Below are 22336 nucleotides of genomic sequence, written 5' to 3'. Positions count from 1 at the left end.
CACACACACACACACACACACACACACACACACACACACACACACACACACACACACTGTATTGTAACTGTTAAATCCATCACTGAAGATGGTGGCTGAGGTAGGCTGCCATTGATCTTGGTGTTTGTTTGTTTGTTTGTGTGTGTGTGTTTCAATGTTTGTGTGTTTCAATGTGTGTGTGTGTTATCTTTTACCCTCCAGACGACGGTAATAGAATACGTCAAACCGTCTGATCTGAAGAAAGACATGAACGAGACGTTTAAGGAGAAGTATCCTCACATTAAACTCACCCTCAGCAAGATACGCAGGTAAAGCATTTCAAATGAACCGACTTCATACTTTTTAAACAGTTTTAGAAATAACAATAGAGTACATTAAATATATTGTCGTACGGCCGTCTGCGCTTTGCTAGAATTCCTGTACAGACTTGTATTATACAAAAATGTAACTTTGTGACTGTTTGTGTCTCAGTCTGAAGAGAGAGATGAGGGTGGTGGGGGAGGACTGCGGCCTGCAGCCCGTCACCATCGCCATGTCCTTCGTCTACTTTGAGAAGTTGGTGCTGCAGGGTCGACTCAATAAACAGAACAGGTGCCTCAACATCTGATCCTCGCATAACACAAGAACTGCATGTTGTAGCTGTGTAGTACTCTTTTCCTGTGAAAATGATTCAACTTTGTTTTGATGTCGGATCAGGAAAGGGTCAAACTCATGTGTCCGATCACTGTTGTTGTTCCACAGGAAGTTGGTGTCAGCGGCCTGCCTCCTACTGGCTGCTAAGATCAGCAGTGACCTCAAGAAACAGGAGGTCAAACACCTCATCGATGTGAGTCACACACACACACACACACACACACACACACACACACACACACACACACACACACACACACACACACACACACACACACACACACACACACACACACACACACACACACACACACCATGGGGGTTAGCGCTCTGTCAGCTCATGTTGCTCCTGCTCAGGTGTTAGTGAGGCTGATTCACCTGAGCAGACAACTCCCTGCAGAGCCTGACAGCTGCTGTGCTTCATACCTCTTGACTCACTTCACACACGCATAGGCAGATCATTTTTCTAAATATTTCTCTCTTTTTATTTCGATTAGTCGTGCAATTTACCTTTTATATACCTCTCTTTACTCAATTGTATTTACTGTGTAATTACAGCACGGCATTTAAATTACTTTTCAAATGAGTGTCAAAATATGTTCAGCTACTGCGCAGCGCCAAATTCAAATACCCTCAAATTCGGTATAGTACTGTATATATAATACCACTTAGTGTAGTTTGAATTGTATAAAAGCTTAAACAGTTCTCATTCATAACACTCCGTTCGATGTCTCACTATGGGATGCGCCTCAACGCAAATGCACCAGAAGCATCAATCTCATTACGCCAATCCTGATTGGCTGGTGATCTTGACGCCAACGTCAGGGAATCCACCAACCCTATAAGTAGCTTGCGCCACGACGCAGGCGTCATTCAAACACCTCTTGTCGCTTCGGAGCACATCTCGAGAAAGATCAGTAGCTAGCTAGCTTAACGGTCCACAGACTGATTTACGAAGCTAACCTTCGGTCGACGGGCGCTCGCCAGCCTCGGGCTGCAACATGCCCAGGAGGCTATCGACACCCCCGGCGCGTGCGGGCATTGTTCCCGCTTTACCGCCAAAAGCCGCCGCCGGCGGCTAGAGCGCCAAGCTAGCATGCCGGTCCGAGACCTCCCCATGCCTGTAAACTCGCCGGCCGGCGAGCAGGGCATGGTGGCGACCGCCACGGGTGCCGGGTCAAGCTTGGACTCGGTGGCGGCGACAGCCGCGGGAAGGGGGCCCCGTGCTGTGTCAAGCTGGGGCTCCCAACTGGACCTCACCATGGCCTCACCCGCGGAGGATGTCCTGGAGCTGGACTATGAGGAGGAGGAAGAAGAATACGCCCCGGAGTTTCTTCTTTCCGACTCAGACGAGGGCGAAGATGACATCTTCGTCTCGTCTGCCCAGGCTGCCAAGCCTGGGGCCATGTCTGCCTCCCCGGGCGAAGATGAGCCACCGCTCCCCCGCCTAAGCATGGACCTGCAGGCCGTGTGCCAACGCGCTGCATCTAAGCTGGACATCCCCTGGCCTGAAGCGGCCAGAGAGCCCTCCAGGTCTAGATACGAGGGAAAGAACTTGCCCCAAGCCGCGAGGCTGACCAGGCAACTTCTCCCCGTATTTCCAGAGCTGCTGGACGAGGTGTCGGTCTCCTGGAGAGACCGCCCCTTCAGCAGCAAGGCCCCAATCCAGGGAGCCTCCTCTCTGGACTGTGAGGGCATGGAGAAGCTCGGGTTACTCCGCATGCCTCCTATGGAGCCGCTTGTGGCAGCCCACCTCCAACCGCGGGTGTCGGCGGCCCCGAGCAGGAACCCCACACTGCCGACAAAGGCGGACCGGTTCCAGTCCGCAATGACTGAACGGGCCTACAAAGCGGCTGCTTTGTCCGTCAGGGCGCTGAATGTCTCCTCCATGCTAACCGCGTACCAAGCGGAGCTGTGTGCGGACATGACGGTGAAGCCTGAACCGGCCGTGTGGGAGGAGATCATGGCGATCACAGACATTTGCCTCCGCGTACAGCGCTGTGCAGTCCAGGCCACAGGCAAATCGCTAGGGATGATGGTGGTGCAGGAGAGAGCCAGATGGCTGAACCTGACAAACCTCCCCGACCGGGAAAAGGAGGACGTGTTGGACATGCCAATCGTCCCTGAGGGCATATTCGGCTCCGCTCTTGCCTCCATGCAACAACGGTGTGAGGCCAAGAAGAAGGAGGATGAAGCTCTCCAGCTTTGCCTCCCTCGGAAAGCCCAGCCGCCGGCCCCAACGGTCCTGCGACGGACCTTCTCCCAGGCTACCCCGCACTCGGCCCTGTTCAAGGTCCCGAGATGGCAGAAGCCACAGCCCGCCCCCGGTCTCCCACCGAGACGCGAGGCGCGGACGAATTGGCCAAGAAAGTCCCCGGTCCCGGCAGCAGCCACACAGGCGCCGCCGACCCAGACTTTCAGTCACCAGGCGAGGAAGAAGAAGAGGGCAGCCTGACAGCCTTCCCTCCCCCCCTCGGGGAAAGGGCTGGAGGTTTCCTGTTCTCTTTCAGCCCTGGATCGTGTTCCACACGTATCCAGCACCCATGTGTTTCCGGGGGACAACCACGCTCCCGCCTTCCCGCCGCCTCGGGTGATGACTGCACGTCATCCTCCAGTTCGCGCCATGAGGGAAGCAGACTTCACAACACTGACAACAGTTCCTGCCAGTCGTTCAAGTCACACAAACACACACAAGGGTCTAAAAATAAAATGTTTGCCACTGTTGCTTCCAGGCTTAAAGCCAAGGGCACAGTCGAAAATATTAAAAAGACAAATAATAATGTCAATAAACAGTCAGGCGACTGCCCCGCTTCTGAGAGTGGCTATGAACGCCTCTCTCGGAATGCGGACGGTGGCCGGGTCTGTGAACGCACCATCACCGCGCGCATGCGCAGTGTCAACCGAGGTTGTCACCCTAGAGCGCCACCGTGTTCAGACACTAGAGGGCGCCATAACACAACCAATGCGGTCACAGGGTGCAGACAACAGAGATATGGTGACATCCCCGCTCGCTCTGAGGAGCGAAAGGTGGAAAATGCTCACAACCTCTGCTTGGGTTTTCAAGACGATATCACGGGGCTACAGACTCCAATTCGCTGTCACCCCCCCTCGCTTCTCGGGCATTGTGCAATCACATGCCCGGGGAGCGTCGGCTCACATTCTAGAGCAGGAGATTCTCTCGCTACTAGAAAAGAAAGCCATATCCATCGTACCCTCCAAACGGAGTCAGAGCGGCTTCTATTCCAAATATTTTCTCGTTCCCAAACGGGGAGGGAATGGAATTCGCCCCATCCTAGATTTAAGGGCTCTGAACGGGTATCTCAGAAAATACAAATTCCGGATGCTCACTCACACATCCCTACTGCGTCTCGTGCGTCAGGACGATTGGTTCACATCAATCGACCTGAAAGACGCGTATTTTCACATCCCAGTATATTATCCACACAGGAAATATCTGAGGTTCGCTTTTCAGGGTGTCTGTTACGAGTACAGAGTGCTTCCCTTCGGTCTGTCTCTCAGCCCACGGGTGTTTGTGCGATGTACGGAGGCAGCGATAGCCCCGTTAAGACAACAGGGGATTCGCCTGGCAACCTATTTAGACGACTGGCTCCTTCTGGCACAGTCGGAGCAGGAGGCTATTATGCAGACGAATATCCTCATGAAACACCTGCTCGACCTGGGTTTTGTAATAAACACAGAAAAGAGCATGTTGTCCCCAGCCCAGTCGGTGCTCTTCCTGGGCTTACGCCTGAGCTCGGTGTCCTTCACAGCCCGCCTGTCAGCGGAGAGAGTGAGAGCCTTCAGGGCTTGCCTCGCTCGTTTCCAGCCACGCAAATATGTTCTCTTCAGATCGTGTCTGCGGTTACTGGGGCTCATGGCGTCAGCCATCCTAGTAGTACGTCTGGGCCGCTTACACATGAGGGAATTTCAGCGCTGGGTAGCTGCCCTCAGACTAAACCCCGCGCGTCATGGCGCGCGGAGAGTGATGGTCACTGTGCACTGCGTAACGGCGCTACGCCACTGGCTGCACCCGACTTTCCTGGTGCGAGGCGTGCCTATGGGTGCTGTCTTATCGCGGAAGGTGGTCACCACGGACGCATGTCTGACGGGCTGGGGGGGCATATACGAAGGTCGACCTGTGAGGGGTCTCTGGAGCAGAGACCTCCAACGGTCACACATAAATTATCTGGAGCTCTTAGCGGTGTTTCTCACCCTAAGACGCTTTCTGCCTTCTCTCAGGGGACATCATGTCCTCGTGAGGACAGACAACACGACCACGATATCGTATATAAACCGCCAAGGGGGTTTGCGTTCTCTACAGTTACACATGCTGGCACGCAAACTGATCTTATGGAGCTGCGGACGTCTCCTCTCTCTGAGAGCGACACACGTACCGGGAGTGATGAACCTCGGGGCAGATCTGCTGTCCAGAGGTGCACCACTGTACGCAGACTGGACTCTACATCCAACGATTGTGAGTCAGCTGTGGGTGCGTTACGGCCGGGCCGCGGTAGATCTGTTCGCATCAAAAGAAAATGCTCAATGTCAGCTGTTCTTTTCAATGCGCGATCTAAATGCACCGTTAGGCGTGGACGCGCTCGCACACGTTTGGCCCCCGGCCCTTCTGTACGCGTTCCCACCCCTGGCTCTAATACCTCCAACTCTGGCCAGAGTGAGAGAACAACGCCACACACTGATCCTGATAGCTCCACACTGGCCTGCAATGTCCTGGCTGGCGGAGATATATCAGCTGCTGTGCGGACAGCCGTGGCAGCTCCCGCTACACAGCGACATACTATCTCAGGCGGGGGGGATGATTTTTCACCCACACCCAGAGCACCTGGCGCTATGGGCCTGGCCCGTGAGTGGTATAACCTGAGTACAGTGGGGCTCCCTCAGGAAGTGATAAACACTATTCAGAGTGCAAGGGCTTCCTCCACCAGGTCTCTCTATGACTGTAAGTGGAGGGTGTTTGAGGAGTGGTGTTTTCAAAAGAAACACATCTCTTTTCAATGCCCTGTCGGTGTGATTCTATCATTTCTACAGGATCTGATTGATAAACACAGAGCTTTCTCCACGATCAAAGTGTACCTGGCTGCTATTGCCGCATGCCATGTGGGCTTTGGGGGAAAGACGGCTAGTCAACATCCCTTGGTCTGCCGTTTTATGAAAGGGGCTCGCCGGCTCCTCCCCATTTCCAGGTCATTGGTGCCCCTGTGGGACTTGACAGTGGTTTTAGATGGGCTCGCTCGAGCTCCATTTGAACCCCTGGAAGACGCTGACATGAAGCACCTGTCACTGAAGACAGTGTTGTTACTGGCTCTGGCATCTGCCAAACGAGTCAGTGATATTCACGCGCTCTCTGTGCATCCTTCGTGTACTCAGTTTGCCCCGGGGCAAACGAGAGTATTGCTGAAGCCCAACCCGGCCTTTCCTTCACCGCTAGGTTCCTCTGGGGAACAGCGGCCGAATTTGCTTTGCCCGGTTCGTGCTTTGCGCACTTATATGGACAGGTCGAAAGAGTTTCGGTGCAATGACCAACTCTTTGTATCTTGGGCTAACCCTCATAAGGGCAAGCCCGTTACCAGGCAACGGCTCTCCCACTGGATTGTTGAGACGATTGCTCTGGCTTATACGAGTCAGGGTTTGCAGGCACCAACGGGCCTGCGCGCTCATTCTACTCGTGGATTGGCTACATCCTGGGCTTTGTTCAAGGGTGTTTCCATTCAAGACATTTGTGCAGCAGCGAGCTGGTCCTCGCCGCTCACTTTTGTCCGCTTTTACAGGCTAGATGTTTCTGCCCCAAGTGTGGCCCGCGCAGTGCTGGGCCCCGTATTGGGACAGGGTTCTACCTGTTAAGTTCTGTTTTTGTGTTGGTGATTTTCGAGATAAGCATGTCTGGCAATGCGGGAGTCTCAATATCCCATAGTGAGACATCGAACGGAGTGTTATGAATGAGAACTATAGGTTACTTACGTAACCCCAGTTCTCAGAGTAACATGAAGTGAGATGTCTCACCTGACGGCCCTTCTTGCTGAGGTGAAGCGAGAAGAGGTGCTTATTTTGAATGACGCCTGCGTCGTGGCGCAAGCTACTTATAGGGTTGGTGGATTCCCTGACGTTGGCGTCAAGATCACCAGCCAATCAGGATTGGCGTAATGAGATTGATGCTTCTGGTGCATATGCGTTGAGGCGCATCCCATAGTGAGACATCTCACTTCATGTTACTCTGAGAACTGGGGTTACGTAAGTAACCTATAGTTTTGTGCTACTTTTTAGGAACACAGTTACGTAAGAAGGTCAAAAGAGCTACACAGCCACCACCTGTAGGCGGTACCAGTGCATTTGAATTTGAACAGACCTTAAAATAAACTGATTTCAGAGTCAAATGTAGAAATGATGCTACGATCAGAGAACTGAACACATGGCACTACACTTCTGTTTTATGAAATGTGGCAGCACAGAAGCATCACTGGACTAATTATCAAAGGCACAACATTCATCAGTTTGAAGCCGAATAAAACCGAAACACATGAATTGCCAAAGTCACACTGAAAGAGCCATTATGTCATGTTGTGTTAACTATGTATTGTATATCTCTACTTGTGTAGTGGTACTCGTTAGGTCTCTATCTTTCTTACTTTCCTAGGGAATATTGATGTATTGTATATTAGCATATCTGCTAACTGCATCATGTATTTTATATCCAGTCATACTGTACCTACTGCATCAACCAATATATAAATGTGTGTCTCTCTCTCTATGTGTGCAGAAGCTGGAGGAGCGTTTCAGGATCAGCAGGAGGGAGCTCATAACCTTTGAGTTCACCATCCTGGTCGCCCTGGAGATGGCGCTGTACCTCCCTGAGAGCAAAGTCATGCCTCATTTCAGGAAGATGGTGAAGCAGGCGTAGCAGAGACACACTGACTGTGATGGACGGGCGTCACCATGCCTGGCTCAGAGGCACTAAGGCACCTGGGTTCACCCCCCCCCCCCTCCCTGCTCACATTGCAGACACCAAAGCTCATCTACACTGTGATGGGAGAACGACAGCACGGTAACACAGAGACTAACACCGCCTTCTCTCCTCCCTAAAATACGACACACTGTGCTCCATGGTTCAGAAGACGAGCACTGAAGGTCACAAACATCATAAAATCATGGCTCACTTTCAGGACATGATGGTTTTCCTGCTTTTGAGAGATGTTAGTAATGGAGACTTTGCTGGACACGCTCTCTGAAAGGTTGCTGGTTCAAACTTGTACGACAGAATTTGATCATTTAAGTTAAATTGGAGTGTTTACAAAGCTGTGTTTTCTTTGTTAAATATCTGCAGTTGAGGATGTGAGCAGATTTTGGCCCCAACAAATTATACTTAAAGGTTAAGTTCAGGTTTTTCAAATCAGTGAGGAAAGACTAATTCTTACTAGAAGATTTAAGAACATTTTCAACATTGCATTACATTTTCAACAAAAGTTTGACCTCCTTAATTGAGAATTGTGAAGTTTGGATTTGACTTCCTCTGAAGCCCTGTGGCCCAAAGTCAGTGAGACTGTGATAATGAAGAAGTTGCACCAATGAAATGTGCGGAAAGTCACTTAACACACATTTGTAAGCATTCGACAATCATTGAACTGCATAAAAACATGTATATCTACTGCTGAGTTAATTCAGCATCTAAGTATCTAAGATATTTTCAACATCCTCGTATTTTTTAAAAGCTGTAAATTCAGTAAAAGGCGATACATTCAGGCCATAAGGAGAAAGGTTGCAGCTCTGAGGTGACACCTGTTTCCAATCCTTCCTTTCATTTCTCGTCTTCTCGCTGGAGAAGGATGTTGTTTGGATTGTTATTAATGACATGGCGTCAGCACTCCTGATCTTACATACTCTCTCTGAACACGATCCTGATTTATCAACATGACTCAGTCCCTTATTCACTGCCCTGATCATACTGTGGAGAAAATCAAATCAGTAATCAAGTCACGTTAATCCTGATCAAACACATCGATATCCATATATATATATATACATAAGGAACATTTTTGATAAATAATCATCAGTTTTATGAATATAATGACTAAGTGGCTACAATCAGTAGAACAGTCTAATAACTTCAGAAAAATACATCGCTTTACTGTAATTCAGCCTTTAAAATCAGGAAAAGACGATATTTCGTACTCTCATATATATGAGTATATTTTTGATATGTTGCTGAGCCCTTATCATACTGTATTTTATGAAAGGGAAGATTCACATCGGCCCGCTTTACTTTAACACACATTGAGAAGTGCCTTGCCTCAGGGCACCTGTCTGTCTGATAGTGACTGCTGGTTTGTCTTCAGTATGTTGACTAACTGAAGAACATATCTAATGTTGTCGTCGTCCTCCTCCTCCTCTCTTGTTCTGGGAGCCAAAGGGAGACAGCTGCTCTCTCTAGTGGCTGCAGAAAGGCAGTGCACACTTTAAAAGAAGCTGTGACGATGATGAGGAGAAGTTTCCAGATGAATCACTGCTGTCTCTGTCTCTGATGCAGCGAGAGCTTCCTGTGTTGTTTGACGTTACTGTGGCATCCTGAAAAAAAGATAATCTGCTCTTGTTTGCTACTTTGAGATCGCATAAACACTGTGTCCCTTTGTCTGCCTGTTCTAAAGGCTTCTTCAGACGCAGAGCTAAAGAAGTGGAAATATTATTATTGATCCATTTGTTATGTCTTTTCTTGAACGCATCTCGGCTGCTGTCACGCAGCAGCAGAGGCACGATGGTTAGGTTGACATTCAGGCTGCTATTTTGGCAACATAAGCTTCTTGACGACTTGTTGGTTGACGGAACAATAATCGACAACTATTCTAATATTAGCCTTAATTCACTGATTAACACTGAAGGGCAAACACAGCTTCTTCAGGAGGACGGAGAGGGACTACTCTATGAACTCACTGTGGACGGTCTGCACTGTGAATCAACACCAACCAAAAAGAAAAATACATTAGAAAAATTACTTTTCGCTCAAACATTATTCATTATTTGTTACTGTATCATAAAGGGACACATATTTAACCTAACAGAGATCTCTAACAAGATGTGTGTGTGTATTTTCTCCATATTACATAAATAAGATCCAAAACAAAGTGTATATTTTCTTCTCAAATAATTCTTAATATTGGAGGAGAGACGGGACTCTGGAGCTTCTGTTGTTTTTGCACTTTGCCTCGTTGCTAGCCTGACTCTTTATTTTAGGACTTATAAGTACATGGGTAATAATAATATTTTTCTACAATAAATGTGTAAAGTATGATATTGTATATTTAAAAACTGACCGTATCACTGAAGTTAATTTATTGTTCTTAATCCTCCAGATGAAGAATCTTATTTGAAACGCTAATTAAGTTCATTAAAAATATGATTCTTCGTCTTGAGGTTTCACATCAAGGTTTTTCCACTCATGTTTTTCTCTCGTGTGTGTGTTTCTCTAACCTGTTAAACCCCATCCCTGTTTTTCAGGTCTCAGGCTCGAAAATGAAATGTCCAGAACAAATGACCATAACTACACTTCTAAAAGGGGAAAATTAATAATCTTTTTTCTCAAAGTAATATCAAACCTGTGAGTTGGATGTAGAAAAGTCAGAATCAATATAGATGTTTTTTTATTTTAAAGAAAATTCCAATTGAACATAGTCAAAAACTGTAAATTATAGTGTCCGTACAAAAATATTTACTTATAGTGAAAACTAACCTTGAATGATGGTAAGGTAGACTACAAGCTTTAGGAATCCAAAGTACAACATATAATAAGTACCCTGTATCAAGATTGATGCAAAACAAGTGACATTTGACCTTTTTAGAGAGATTTAGCAAAAAAAACTCCACCTCTGAGGTGATTTGGATGGAAATGGGCGTTTTTGCCGTTTCTCTGGAACCCATTGGTCGATTTTGATGATTGACATTTCTTGTTAACCGTTAGAGCCAATAGAATCAAAGGGGGATTTCCACATACACACAAACGTTACCATTGTGAAGTGGGGGCTATGCGCGCGCAGTTGGCCCAAATCGAAACCTACCTCACGCTCTGAAATTTGAAAACTTAAAAGTAGGTTTATTGCTGATGGATTATCAGAAATCATTTCAAAGTGACACAGACACATTGGATTAACCTATGGATTAACCTTCAGCTGCGTTTTTATCATTTTAATGCCGTTTTGGCTACCTAGCGCCACGTGTTCTGATGTCTGTTTTTGTTTATAATGTCGCAAGTTCTTATCATGGAGATGGTGATGATATATATACACCTATCGATTCTGTGTATTCTCACGATGCTAATCGATGTGTTGGATGTGCAGTTACGATAAGTAATAAGGGTGTTATACCGTGTTTTCTGTGCAAACGGCGTTAGCATTTTTTCGCTCTGGGCTAATTCAGTTAGCTGAGTTTCTTCCCGTCACATGGATATAAAACATTCATAGTTTATTAAATATTAAGAAGCCCTCAGATGCTGTTTCCTGCAGATGATGCGTTTTTCCCCCCGGTGGCGGGGGGATGGGGTTTAACAGGCTAAAGTGTGTGTTGTGTTTTGGAGTCTGGGTTCATCCTCACTTCAGTGTTGGAGCAGGAGAGCCTAATGGGGTTCACACAGAAAAAAAGTTTGCCCCAAAAATAACTTATGTGTTAAGAAGAAGCACATTTTGTAAGATGCAGAAATATAAAATGTACAAGTTGTGTCGCTCATTTGCTAAATGAATTTTAAAGACAAGGGTTTCAGTTTTCTCTCCTGCTCTGAATACAAAGTGAAGAAGAACTTGTGCTTTACGGTCTGCAGAGTCACATATTAAACTGTTGTTCTTTGAAAGGAAAAGTACATGTTGGCAATAAGCACAGAGCTTCCTTTGAATACATTTGATGCAATACGAAATACTTTAAAAGAAGCACTAAAGGATAAATATGAGGCTCTGCTTGAGAGAGGAACAGCACACAATCTCCTAAAGTCGTCTTCTCTACATTAGAGATTTGTCATTTTAATTCTATGCAGCTTTTATACTGTCAGCTGACCTTCATCATCCTCCTCCTCCTCTGTGTGTTTACCTGTAATGTGCCACATCAATAATTCAAGCTCTTTATTTCAGTTTTTATCAAGTCATTGCTTTCTTCTTTGAGCGCTGTAAGTTTGTAAAAGGGAAATATTAACCAAGTGTTTGTCTTCCATTTATAATCATTGTTCTTATTGTTGTTATTTACATTTTTAAACTGTATTCTTTTTTATGGACAATAAAAGGGAATATTATTTATGCTGTTTTGGGTTTAGCTGTTGATGTCTTGTGTTGTGAAATCATTGAAAACAACAAAGATTAGACGAGAGTAGTTCATGTATTTGTGTTTGCTGTGTCTTGTAGCGGCCATATTGTCCCAAGCTGTTTATAGTGAAGTCGGTTACACAACATGACAACACAGAGCTGGAGGAGATTAGTGGATGGAAATATGTATTGTAACATTTTGTAAAAGATGAAGACCATATACTGTTTAAACTGCCAATGTTAAATTCATGTCCAGTTTATTTTCATTAAAATATGGAAATGACTGCGTCTGTTCTAATTCATTGTTTTACCCGAATCATTTTCTCTCACGTGTGTCTGCTTCTTTATAATTGGAAAGCTCCTTGAAGTTATATTTAATGAAAACTGTTGACAGTTTAAGTCTCAATTATGCAGAATGACTAACAGTTTACACCCCAAATTATATCCCAATTATTGTGAGATAATTTTGGCAGAATAGTTTGAATGTATCTTGTTTGACCACAGGCGGTGCTTACACATTTATTCATGTTTAATACATTTTCCACAACGTTTGCAAAGACATCAAATCAATCAAAACAGTTCCTAAAAAAAAGAATTATGGCATAAAATGACAATCTTACAATGTAAAAATGAAAACAAATGCTAAAACAATTGTATTTTTTTACATGTTTTAGGAGAAACCAAGATGTTGCAGTGTTCCAAGTCATGATCAGCTTTATCGTCAATAATTATACATGTGTTATACAAACAGAACATTTGAAATACCGAAAATGTGTTGCAGTATTATTGCAAACTAGAGAAGGCAATTCCTGAAGAAATTGCTTGTGGGAATGCTTTATGCCGAAAACCTGACGCTAAACTGCTATGCTGAAATGTAATGTGTAAGAAGAAAGTGAAGAATTTAGATTGAAATGAACACTGGGGGCTTGAATGTGTGATGAGAGAAGAAAAGAAAGTAAAAAGGCTTGGAAAAGCAGCAGAATATTTGAACTGCAAACTTTTGAACTAACTTGATGGCGAATGATCTGTCGCCATGCCAACGGCATTTGATGACATCCGATAATACGCTTAGATGCGTTGATGGCTACATCGTTACCAAACCTGTGAAGTTTTGGGCCGTTTGGAGCATTTTCACTGAAGTTATGAGAAAACCATGTTGCATGGTGAGCATTGTGTTGCCATGGCAACGGCATTTGAAGAAATCTCAAAACTGTCCCGTAGATGTCTTCACGGCTGGACTGTTAGCACACATGTGAAGTTTGAGCACTTTTTGAACATTTTCATAGGAGTTATAGCGACATCGTCTTTTATGGCGAGTGATGCGTTTCCATGGAAACGGCATATGATGACACCCCATAACTGACGTGGGGCTGTTGGGGGCTGGACCGTTAACCATTATCTGAAGTCTGGTGCTGTTTTGACCCTTTTCATAGGCGTTACAACAACATCGTGTTTTCCATGGAAACGGCATATGGTGAGATGTCAGATTTGACGTAGAGCTGTTGAGGCATGGAGAGGTGATATACAGGTGAAGATTGTGGGACGACCGGACCGTGTCCATTGGAGTCACAGCAACATCGTGTTTTATGGCGAGGAATGCGTTTCCATGGAAACGGCATATGATGACAGGGTAGGGCCATTAACCATTATCTGAATTCTGCTGCTCTGAGCATGTCAGTTGGAGTTATGTCATCATCGTGTTCCATGACACAGGTGTTTATATTTGAGCTAACGACGTGTCCAAAGATCAAAGGTTTCCATGGTGATGTGCAGTAATTAGTGAGAGCAGAGCATTTTCATTGTTCTGAATGAGAGATAAACCTCTTACATGTGAATGTTTTGTTGAAGAACCGTAACAGATATCGGTGGAATTTCAAAGCATGAAGCATGTCAAGGAAGTTGAGCATCTGAAGTGTGCTTTTTGTGTACTTTCGGGGTTAATAATGTGGCCTTTTTGGCAGATTAACTAAAGGTGAGCGGCTGCTGTGGTGGGGAAATATGATGCTAATCTTACAATGGTGTTTAATGGAGATATGTTAAAAGTTTTTGTCACTTCATGCCCTCAAGAGGCATTTTGTTTAATTACTCATCATTATAAATGTATTATTATTTTTTATTTTCTTGAAGCTACGATATATTTTCCTACGTTTCTAATGACAAATTATGTCTCAGGAGTGTAGGGTTTGGGAATTATGGCAGGTTTAAAAGAAAATACGAAGGCAAAATTAAATCTGTCCTCCACTCTAGCTGTGACATCACGCACTCTCATTTTCTAAAGCTTTTTGAGCTGCATGTGTTGTATGAAAAATGCTATATAAAAAAGCTTTATTATTATTATTAATGTAGACTATGTGAAACCCAAATAGCTGTTGTTTACTATCGAGTTGAATTGAAGCAAAATCTGACCGTCTGAACTCGTTTCTACCCAAAGGACGAAGTAGAGGACGCTATCTGGATCACCACAGGGAGCGCTGTGGGGCGAGGGCCCTGCACGGAGAGACAAATCCTCCTCAAAGCAGGTGAGTTTGACACGGGTCCTCTTCAGTCTGCAAGATAACAAAGAAAAGTTGATACCTTTTCGAGTTTAATTTCATGTTTTTTCACATGATCATCGTTTCAGCGTGAGAGCTGCTTCATGTGAAATGTTTATCTCCTTTTTCTCAATATGTAAGTTATTTCTCTTTGTTCACACATCCTATAACGCCAAGTGTATCATATTTGATTCATGAGTTTCTGAGACCTCTACGTCATCCAAATGACTAGTATGTATGACCATGGAGGTCCACCGGAAGGGGAGGGACTTCGCCACTCTATTATTAGACAGGGTTATTAGACGGGTTGGGAGCTCTCACTCCCAACCCGTCACATGTTGACGGTCGGTCAGGGCCCCTCCCCGTCACTATATTACGGACAGGGTACTCCTTGAGAGTCAGTTTCCAACGGGCAGGGCGTCCCATTGACTTGGATAGAGCTCCCTGAACGTTGGTAATAGACGAGTTGGGATTACGGCGAAATACTCTCCGCAGATCCATTCTCACAGCGTTTATCAACCTTTTTCTTACTCAATATCAAGCCACACTTATTGTTTTTACTTCTTTATTTTAATTGAATAATGTAGGACTTTTGTTGCTGTCAGTTATGGGGAGAGTTGGGGCTCAGAATACTGAAATCTGTATTGTTTCATTGTTTTTTTCCTTCGAATTATATATTCTTTTCTAAACCACACTCTGTTATTTACTCAACAATAACACATCATTATCCTTGTGTTTATTTATTTGTTTGATTAATAAACACAAGTTGGAGTCTGTCAGGACCGAGGGTCGGAGCAGCTAGTAGTTGCTTTAGAGAATTTTACACCCGGAAGTAAGTATTCAATCCGCTTCGCTTGACAAACCCTGTGATAGTCCTCAAGCTCTGTGATTTGGATGTTTGAGTGTGCTCCGAGGGTTACGCCGAGCGTCGAACAGCACTTTGAAATGGGATGGAACCACGGCGGACTGTCCAAAACTGGATTTGAACGGGTCCACCCCGCCCCCTCCCCCCGCTCCCCCACTCCGTCCCCAGAACTACACATGCTGGCTATTGTGTGTTTCGCAACATGTTCTATGGCACGTCTCTACTGGGAATTGTAGTTGTAAAATAAGTGTTCGTATTTCCCATAATAAGAAGTTGCCAGTATTAAACTGTGTACATCCCTGGAGGTTTAGGGGATAGGAAACACTCAAATGTAAAACATATAATTAATAAATGGGTGAAAATTGCTTGTGCCCATAATGGGCAGCATTAATATATACCCACATGCCAGCTAAGGTCAGAAGAGCTTTAATTAACAGCTGGTCTTATGTCTTCTTTATTTATTGAATGTTCAATACCTGACAAGGTCGGATATGAAAAACTTGGGTCGCAGGTTCCTCAACAGTGCATTACAAGACATCTATCAATATGTGTGTATACCTCCACCATTAAACTGTCATATTATGCACATTTCTTATACTATCTACATACATCTTATAAGAGTATAATACATATGTATAATATCAGTTAAAAATAAGTGCTTAAACATACAGTGGTTAACATTGCAGGAAAGCAATATATTAGTACTTTGTCAGGCTTAATATTTATACCCCCAAAGCTTTTTTCTTATTCAAAATAAGACCTTAACCTAAAGTATTCTTTAATGTTTAAATAAAGCCTTATTAGTTTGTCTGTCTGTGTCTCCTATTAATATCTAATAATAAAAATAATACATTTCAATAACGTGCTTTAACCACTAGGTGTCTCTTTCTATCAGCTGTGCACCGTTATGATGTAAATATACCAATATACCGATTGGATCAAATATAAAAGTCAGCCGAATTAGTATTGACACTGCAAGGAGACTTATATTGTGAAGAGAAATTGAAGATTTTGTTTAATTGATATATTTATGATCCACGTCACATATTCAGTTTCGGCGGCAGTTGTTCCTGTTTGTCTAGAAGTCTTCTCATCAGGGCTCTATAAATAGAGAACTACGGCAGATATGTAATATTTAATGAAGCCGAACCGTGTATTACAATGCCGTTATGTAATGACCTCAAAAGAAAAAAGCAAGTAAACTAGGAATAAAGTATTATTTTATTTTTAAAAAATGTTTTCGGATTTCAAATCAACAGGAAGTCGGGTTAACTAAAATTTCCGTGCGGAGCAATAGCCCAACCCATAGATCCGTGGGTGAATAATGTCAATCATCACATTACACACATCCCTTTACATTTACATTTAAATTTACATTAAAGTATTTCGTGAGGCCTTCTAAAATGTTTTTAAATATAATTAGGGTTGTAGTTGAAGAGTTTGTAAATTATTGCGTTGCCTGGCAACAACCACACACATGGATTAACATCGATTTAATACATTAATGTAGCCTTTGTTTCTGCTAAAAGAGGTGTGAACCAGCTGGGGCAACAAGAAAATCGGCGAAATCGAGTGTGACTATTAAAAAATATATAATTATTATATTAATATTGACAATAACAACCGACCGTCGGGGAGCATTCTCATGGCGTCTATTATCAACGCTATGGGAGGTCTATGAAGGTCTATGGGACGCCCTGTCTGTTGAAAACTGACTCTCAAGTGGTACCCTGTCCGTAATAGAGTGACGGGGAGGGGCCCTGACCGACCGTCAACATGTGACGGGTTGGGAGTAGGGCTGAACGATTAATCGATTTTAAATTGAAATCGCGATTTTAAATGATGCGATTATCAAATCGCAAAACCTGCGATTTTTTTTAACTTTTTTTTTTTTTTTTTCTTGTGTGTCAGTCATCCACACCAATCAGAAGTGCTGTGCTCCACATGTACCAGCCATTGTTAATCAGTCAGAAGGGGCCCATGATAGAAGGTGATAGACAGATTGATCCAATCACCTGCCAAGTCTTTTTGAAAGTGCCTGCCCTTTCCAAATGGCTTCCAATGGAGCTTTCCTAGATGGTTTGGTGAAACAAACCATCTGAGTCAGGTTAGTAATGCTCCATCACATGTTTCTATTACAGGGTGAATCTTAAACTGAAGCTTGACTTTAAAGCAGCCAACGGAAGTTTCATGTAAGTTTAGTTATTTCACTCGTAGCTCGGGCTGCGGGGGTGCTAGAGACGGGAGTACGTTGATACGACCTTCCTAGCCGGAGTTATGGCCGCATTTTACAATAAACTTCCGTTGGGTCGCTTAAAAACAAATATCGCAATTCGAATCGCAATCGCAATATTTGTCAGAAAAATCGCAATTCGATTTTTTCCCAAAATCGTGCAGCCCTAGGGAGTGAGAACGTGTTGATTATTAGTGTAGGACACTTGTGTATGTACAACCTCTGAAGATGTGTAGTTTTATTCATGTTTTCACATAATTTTACAGCATATTGCTATATTATTTCAGACTCAGTATTTACATTCTTATATTCAAAGAAAATCAGTAAAACTTTAAAAACTACAAGTCCTTTTATATCAGCTGTGCACCGTTATGGTGTAAATATAACCTATCTACAAATTAGATCAAATGTAAAAGTCAGCCGAATTAGTGTTGATACTGCAAGGAGACGTATTGTGTGAAGAGAAATTGAAGATGTTGTTTAATTGTTGATATATTTATGATCCACACCAAGTATTCCGTTTCGGCGGCATTTCTTCCAGTTTTTCCAAAGGTCTTCTCATCAGGGCTCTTTAAATAACGAACTACGGCAGATCTGTAATATGTTATGCAGCCAAACCGTGTATTACAATACCGTTATGTGACGACTTTCAAAGAGAAAAACAAGAACACTCGGAATTAAGTATTATTTTCTTCTTTTTTTTAAAGTTTGCGGATTTCATCGCATTAACACCATCTCTACATGCATTGCGGCTAAAACATCCAATCAGCGAGCTTAAACCATAGCTGAGGATCTTGGGTAATCAGTTCAGTGGCTGTGTATCGCAATGATGCTCGAAATGTCCCTTATAGGCCTACGTCTGTTTCCGGTTATTTTTATTTTGAAATTGAGTTCCTGACGGACGCCAAAAAAGCCAGAGATTATGGAATTAAACAAATAAATAAAAACAAGGATAATTGTTTGTTATTGGTGAGTAAATAACAGTGTGTTATTTAGAAAAGAATAACAAATTAGAAGGAAAAAAAGATTTAAAAAACTACAGATTTCAGTATTCTGAGGCTCTGAGCCCCATTTATTTTCCTCACAGATGACAAAAAAAGTCAGAAATTATACGATTTAAAATAAAAACAATAATCGTGGCTTGACATTGAGTAAGAACATGTTTTTATGAACCCCACAGCTTCTGGTCTACCAAGACCCGAACGGACAAAAAGACGTGCTGCAGGCACGAAACATACTACCAATAGAAATACATCGCTTTTAAAATCGTTCTGTTTGACACGAAAAAAAGGGGGAAATCGTGTTGGTGAACCCGAATCAATAGATTAAATGTTGTGACTATAACACAAAATGCAGTGAGACTGGGTTGCAAATAGTATACAGCTTGATTTGAGTACATTTCTCTGGAAAATAATAAGTGTCATTGTAGTACATGTCATGATGCAATCTGCATTATGCTTACCACAATGCCAAAAACACTGTTTAGATTATTTAATTAAACTAATTAAAGATTAAAATGTAATATATTCAAAGTCTAAATTTAATTATTTACTTGTTTTTTTTTGTAACCCGATCATTCTGTAACCCGGTGAGTCAAATGTTGCAATGACTCACTTGCTAATAATTGCCACAACTTATTGATTTTTTCTTAAAACAATTCCTTGGCTATCATAATCTATGTTCTATCCAAGTCAGAGAGTACAACAGAATTTGTGTTTGGATGTATTTTTAGATGGCAAAGAAATACTCTGGATTTATATAGCCTGTTGGTTCGGGTTGTGACATGTTCAAAATCTTCCAAATGTAATAATCAATATTTGTTTTTGTTTCAAAAGGAGACTTTGTTTTGTTCAATACATTGCCATGAATGCCTGACGTATCAAATATGATAAAAAAAAATCATTTATGTAAATAATTACCAAATATGTTTTTGTTGTATTTTGTTAAAAGTTGCAATAAACACCTCAATTTAAAAAAAAATTGAATGTTCTGACTATTATTTGATGTGTCAGGCTTCATAGGGTTGTAACTTCCTTCTCAAAAGAGTTATCACTTTTGTCTTTAGAAATAAACCCACTCTGCACTGGTTCCTGTTTCTTAAGCAGGCAACAGGTTGAGAAACAAACACTGATGTTAAACTTTGACTGAACTCTAGTTATGTTAGCTTTTGAAGACCAAAGATACTGTTTTCTGAACTCAAAGCTTCAGTCATATCTCAGTGTTGCTTACTGTCTTCTGAGAAGTGTCTTTAGTGGGAAGTGGAGAGGACAGACATTTCTACAGGAGGAGATCTGCTCCCTCTGCCCTCCTCTCGGACCTCCTCACACTCTCTGTCAGCCTGCAGGAAGTGAGGACAGGTTTGTATTAATATCAGCTGTTTGCTCAAACATTACAAATGCTGAGATGAACTCAAACTCACCTCTGTGACATTGACATACTCAGCTTCATCAGCAGTTTCTAAAAATACATCACATTCAGAAGATTAGGTCCAAACGATTGTTTTTGTTATGTGTTTGTTTCCTGTAAACTCACCTCTGGGTTTCCTGGCCCTCTTCCAGCAGAATATCAGCACAGACGCTGAGAGTACGATGACCATGATGACCAGAGTCAGACGCACATACAGCACCACACCTGAGAGCAGAAGAACACTTTGTTTACTCTGATACTTCCTGGTCCATGAACACAAACAACAAACTAAAAGTACCGTGACCAGCTGGAGCTGTCTGTCCCTGTTGACTCTGAGTGGTGGTCAGTGTGGAGGCTGATGGGGCCGATGTTAAAGAGGCTGGAGCTGTGAAACAAAAAGAAAACACAATGAAACACAAATCAGATACTGATTGGACGTAGAACGCCAAGACGTAATTGAAATAAAATGTATTTGCAAATGCATCAGAGCATTACACATTTTAAAGCTAAATCAAGAAGTTAAGTAATGTGTTTGGTGCAACAATATAGCTGTAATGTTTGTGGTGCTCATCTGATATATATTCTTTTAAAGGATCTTTTTTTTTTTAAATATGCAGCTCTTAATATAACTCTAACACTAAACATATTCGGTTATTTGAAACAGCAGCAGCTGGGAAGAGTAATATCCAAAACTCCCAGCAGAAACTCACCATCTGTAACTCTGATCTCAATGTCCTTGTATAAGTTGTAGACAGATCTGTCCAGACCACATTGGTACCATCCTGCGTCAGACTTAGTCAGCTTTGTGATGCTCACATCCAGAGTTGTACCAAGTGAAAAAGATCCTTCCCTATTTCTGATGCTGTATCGGCCTGTCTGAGCTGAGCCTCCGGTCTTTTCTACCAGAATGTTTCCTTCTTCACATTTTCCCTTACAGAAGAGCTTCCTTCCTCCACGGAAAGTAAAGGAGCATGTGACTGAGATGTCTGCTCCTTCAGTTCCTGTACGGACCAGGGTTTGTGCGTTGGTGAGCCCACTGTTTCCATCCCTCAGTGCTGTTGAAAAGATGAGCAATCAATATTTAATATATTCCTGTAATACACTGCAGTCTGAACATCTCCTGCTTCACATTTCCAAAGATCAAGATTTAAATATATTTTAGATTGTCCAAAAATGTTGATAAAATTATTAAATGGAATATTCTACAGTAAATGTGATAATGATTTCTTTTAAGTCATTTATAATTGTTATAAATGGAGGAGGGATGGTGCCTTTCTTACTACTTTTACCCCTCCCATGATTACAACATGTTCATTAACTCTGGGTCAGATTCATTTAGGTGAATAAAGTCCTACTTTTTATTGGCTGCCAAAAATATTTCATTTAATACAGTGCTGCTTTTTGCTTCTTTTTGTCATAGTCAGCGGCAGAGACAAAATAAAATGTATCAAAATGTCTTAATAAAGTCTGCAAATAAGGTTTTATAATTTCAAAATGTTGCACTTCTCGGGAAAATGACTGGTCGTCTCTCTGCATGTGAAAAATGATGATGCGTTTGTTACTGGTTTTAATAAAATGAACTAAGTGGGTTAGTGAGTGTAAGTAATGAAAGAAAGGCATTGAGGAACTGAAATTACTGCTAAGATATATTGTGGTTGCAACTCGTGGTTATTACTCAACTACCGCCGGTCTGAGGATGAAGAAAATGACGTTACTAATCAACAGACTAATCACAGCAAGAAGCAACTATAAACCCAAAGAAGCAGTACAGAAGAACAATGGTTGATTGCAGATTAGCGAGCTGAAACACAAAGGCTTGTTTATATTTTCAAGGACTAACTCATATTTGTAATGAACTACTTTTTTTAAATAGACTCTCTGTGTTAATCCACAGAAACCAACTACAGGTTTTTGGACTGATATGAGACGATGCACTCACCAGACAAACTAAAACTGACCAAATATAAATACAAAAAGGAAATAAAGTAAAAATAAAAGAGAGGCTGATAGAAATATTTAGTTAATGTACTCACTGAGGAGGAGGAAGCAGATCAAAGTGTGCCTGACGTTCATGTTTGAGGCTCTGATGGTTTACCGCTGCCTCTCTTCTGTCTTCAGGAACTGCTTTACTTCTCTAAATTATGAGAGTCCTCCTCCAAACACTCTGAACTCTACTTTCTCTTGCCATTATATTACATTTTTGTCATAACACTTTGTTGTAACTTCATGTCAATCATAAAATGTTGTTTAATGTTTTGTAAAATAACGTCTGACTATCGTATCAACTCATTTTCATCCAATGAGTCCATTTTCTTTATTTTTTCAAATCGACCAGGTCACTAGCTTCAATCACAACAATTCTTGTTTGAAAAAAATATATATT

General features: G+C 42.7%; 2 protein-coding genes across 3 annotated transcripts in view; one reads left to right on the top strand and one right to left on the bottom strand.

Moving 5' to 3' along the window:
- cables2b (Cdk5 and Abl enzyme substrate 2b) overlaps positions 1-12201 on the top strand; it is a 42621-nt gene extending 30420 nt beyond the window's left edge. The window contains exons 8-11 of the mRNA XM_079676992.1: positions 202-308; positions 472-591; positions 742-826; positions 7406-12201. Coding sequence (XP_079533118.1) covers positions 202-308; positions 472-591; positions 742-826; positions 7406-7546 — 453 coding nt within the window. The 3' untranslated portion in view covers positions 7547-12201. The remainder of the gene's footprint in view (positions 1-201; positions 309-471; positions 592-741; positions 827-7405) is intronic.
- A 192-nt stretch (positions 12202-12393) lies between these two features.
- Positions 12394-22098, bottom strand: LOC307036819 (uncharacterized protein). 2 transcript variants are annotated; one of them, XM_079677433.1, is made up of 7 exons: positions 21987-22098; positions 20664-21008; positions 20252-20338; positions 20080-20178; positions 19967-20004; positions 19777-19885; positions 12394-14464 (listed from the first exon to the last, which is right to left on the bottom strand). In XM_079677433.1, the coding sequence occupies exons 1-6, from the start codon at positions 22024-22026 to the stop codon at positions 19796-19798; spliced, it is 699 nt and encodes a 232-aa protein (XP_079533559.1). In that variant the 5' UTR covers positions 22027-22098; the 3' UTR covers positions 12394-14464; positions 19777-19795. The 2 variants fall into 2 exon arrangements, with proteins under 2 accessions (XP_079533559.1, XP_079533560.1); XM_079677434.1 differs by having other exon boundaries at positions 20258-20338.
- Positions 22099-22336: the final 238 nt, after the last annotated feature.

This window comes from Notothenia rossii (genome assembly GCF_949606895.1).
Source record: "Notothenia rossii genome assembly, chromosome: 4".
Taxonomy (NCBI): Eukaryota; Metazoa; Chordata; class Actinopteri; order Perciformes; family Nototheniidae; genus Notothenia; species Notothenia rossii.
This window is presented reverse-complemented; position numbering and strand designations above follow the sequence as displayed.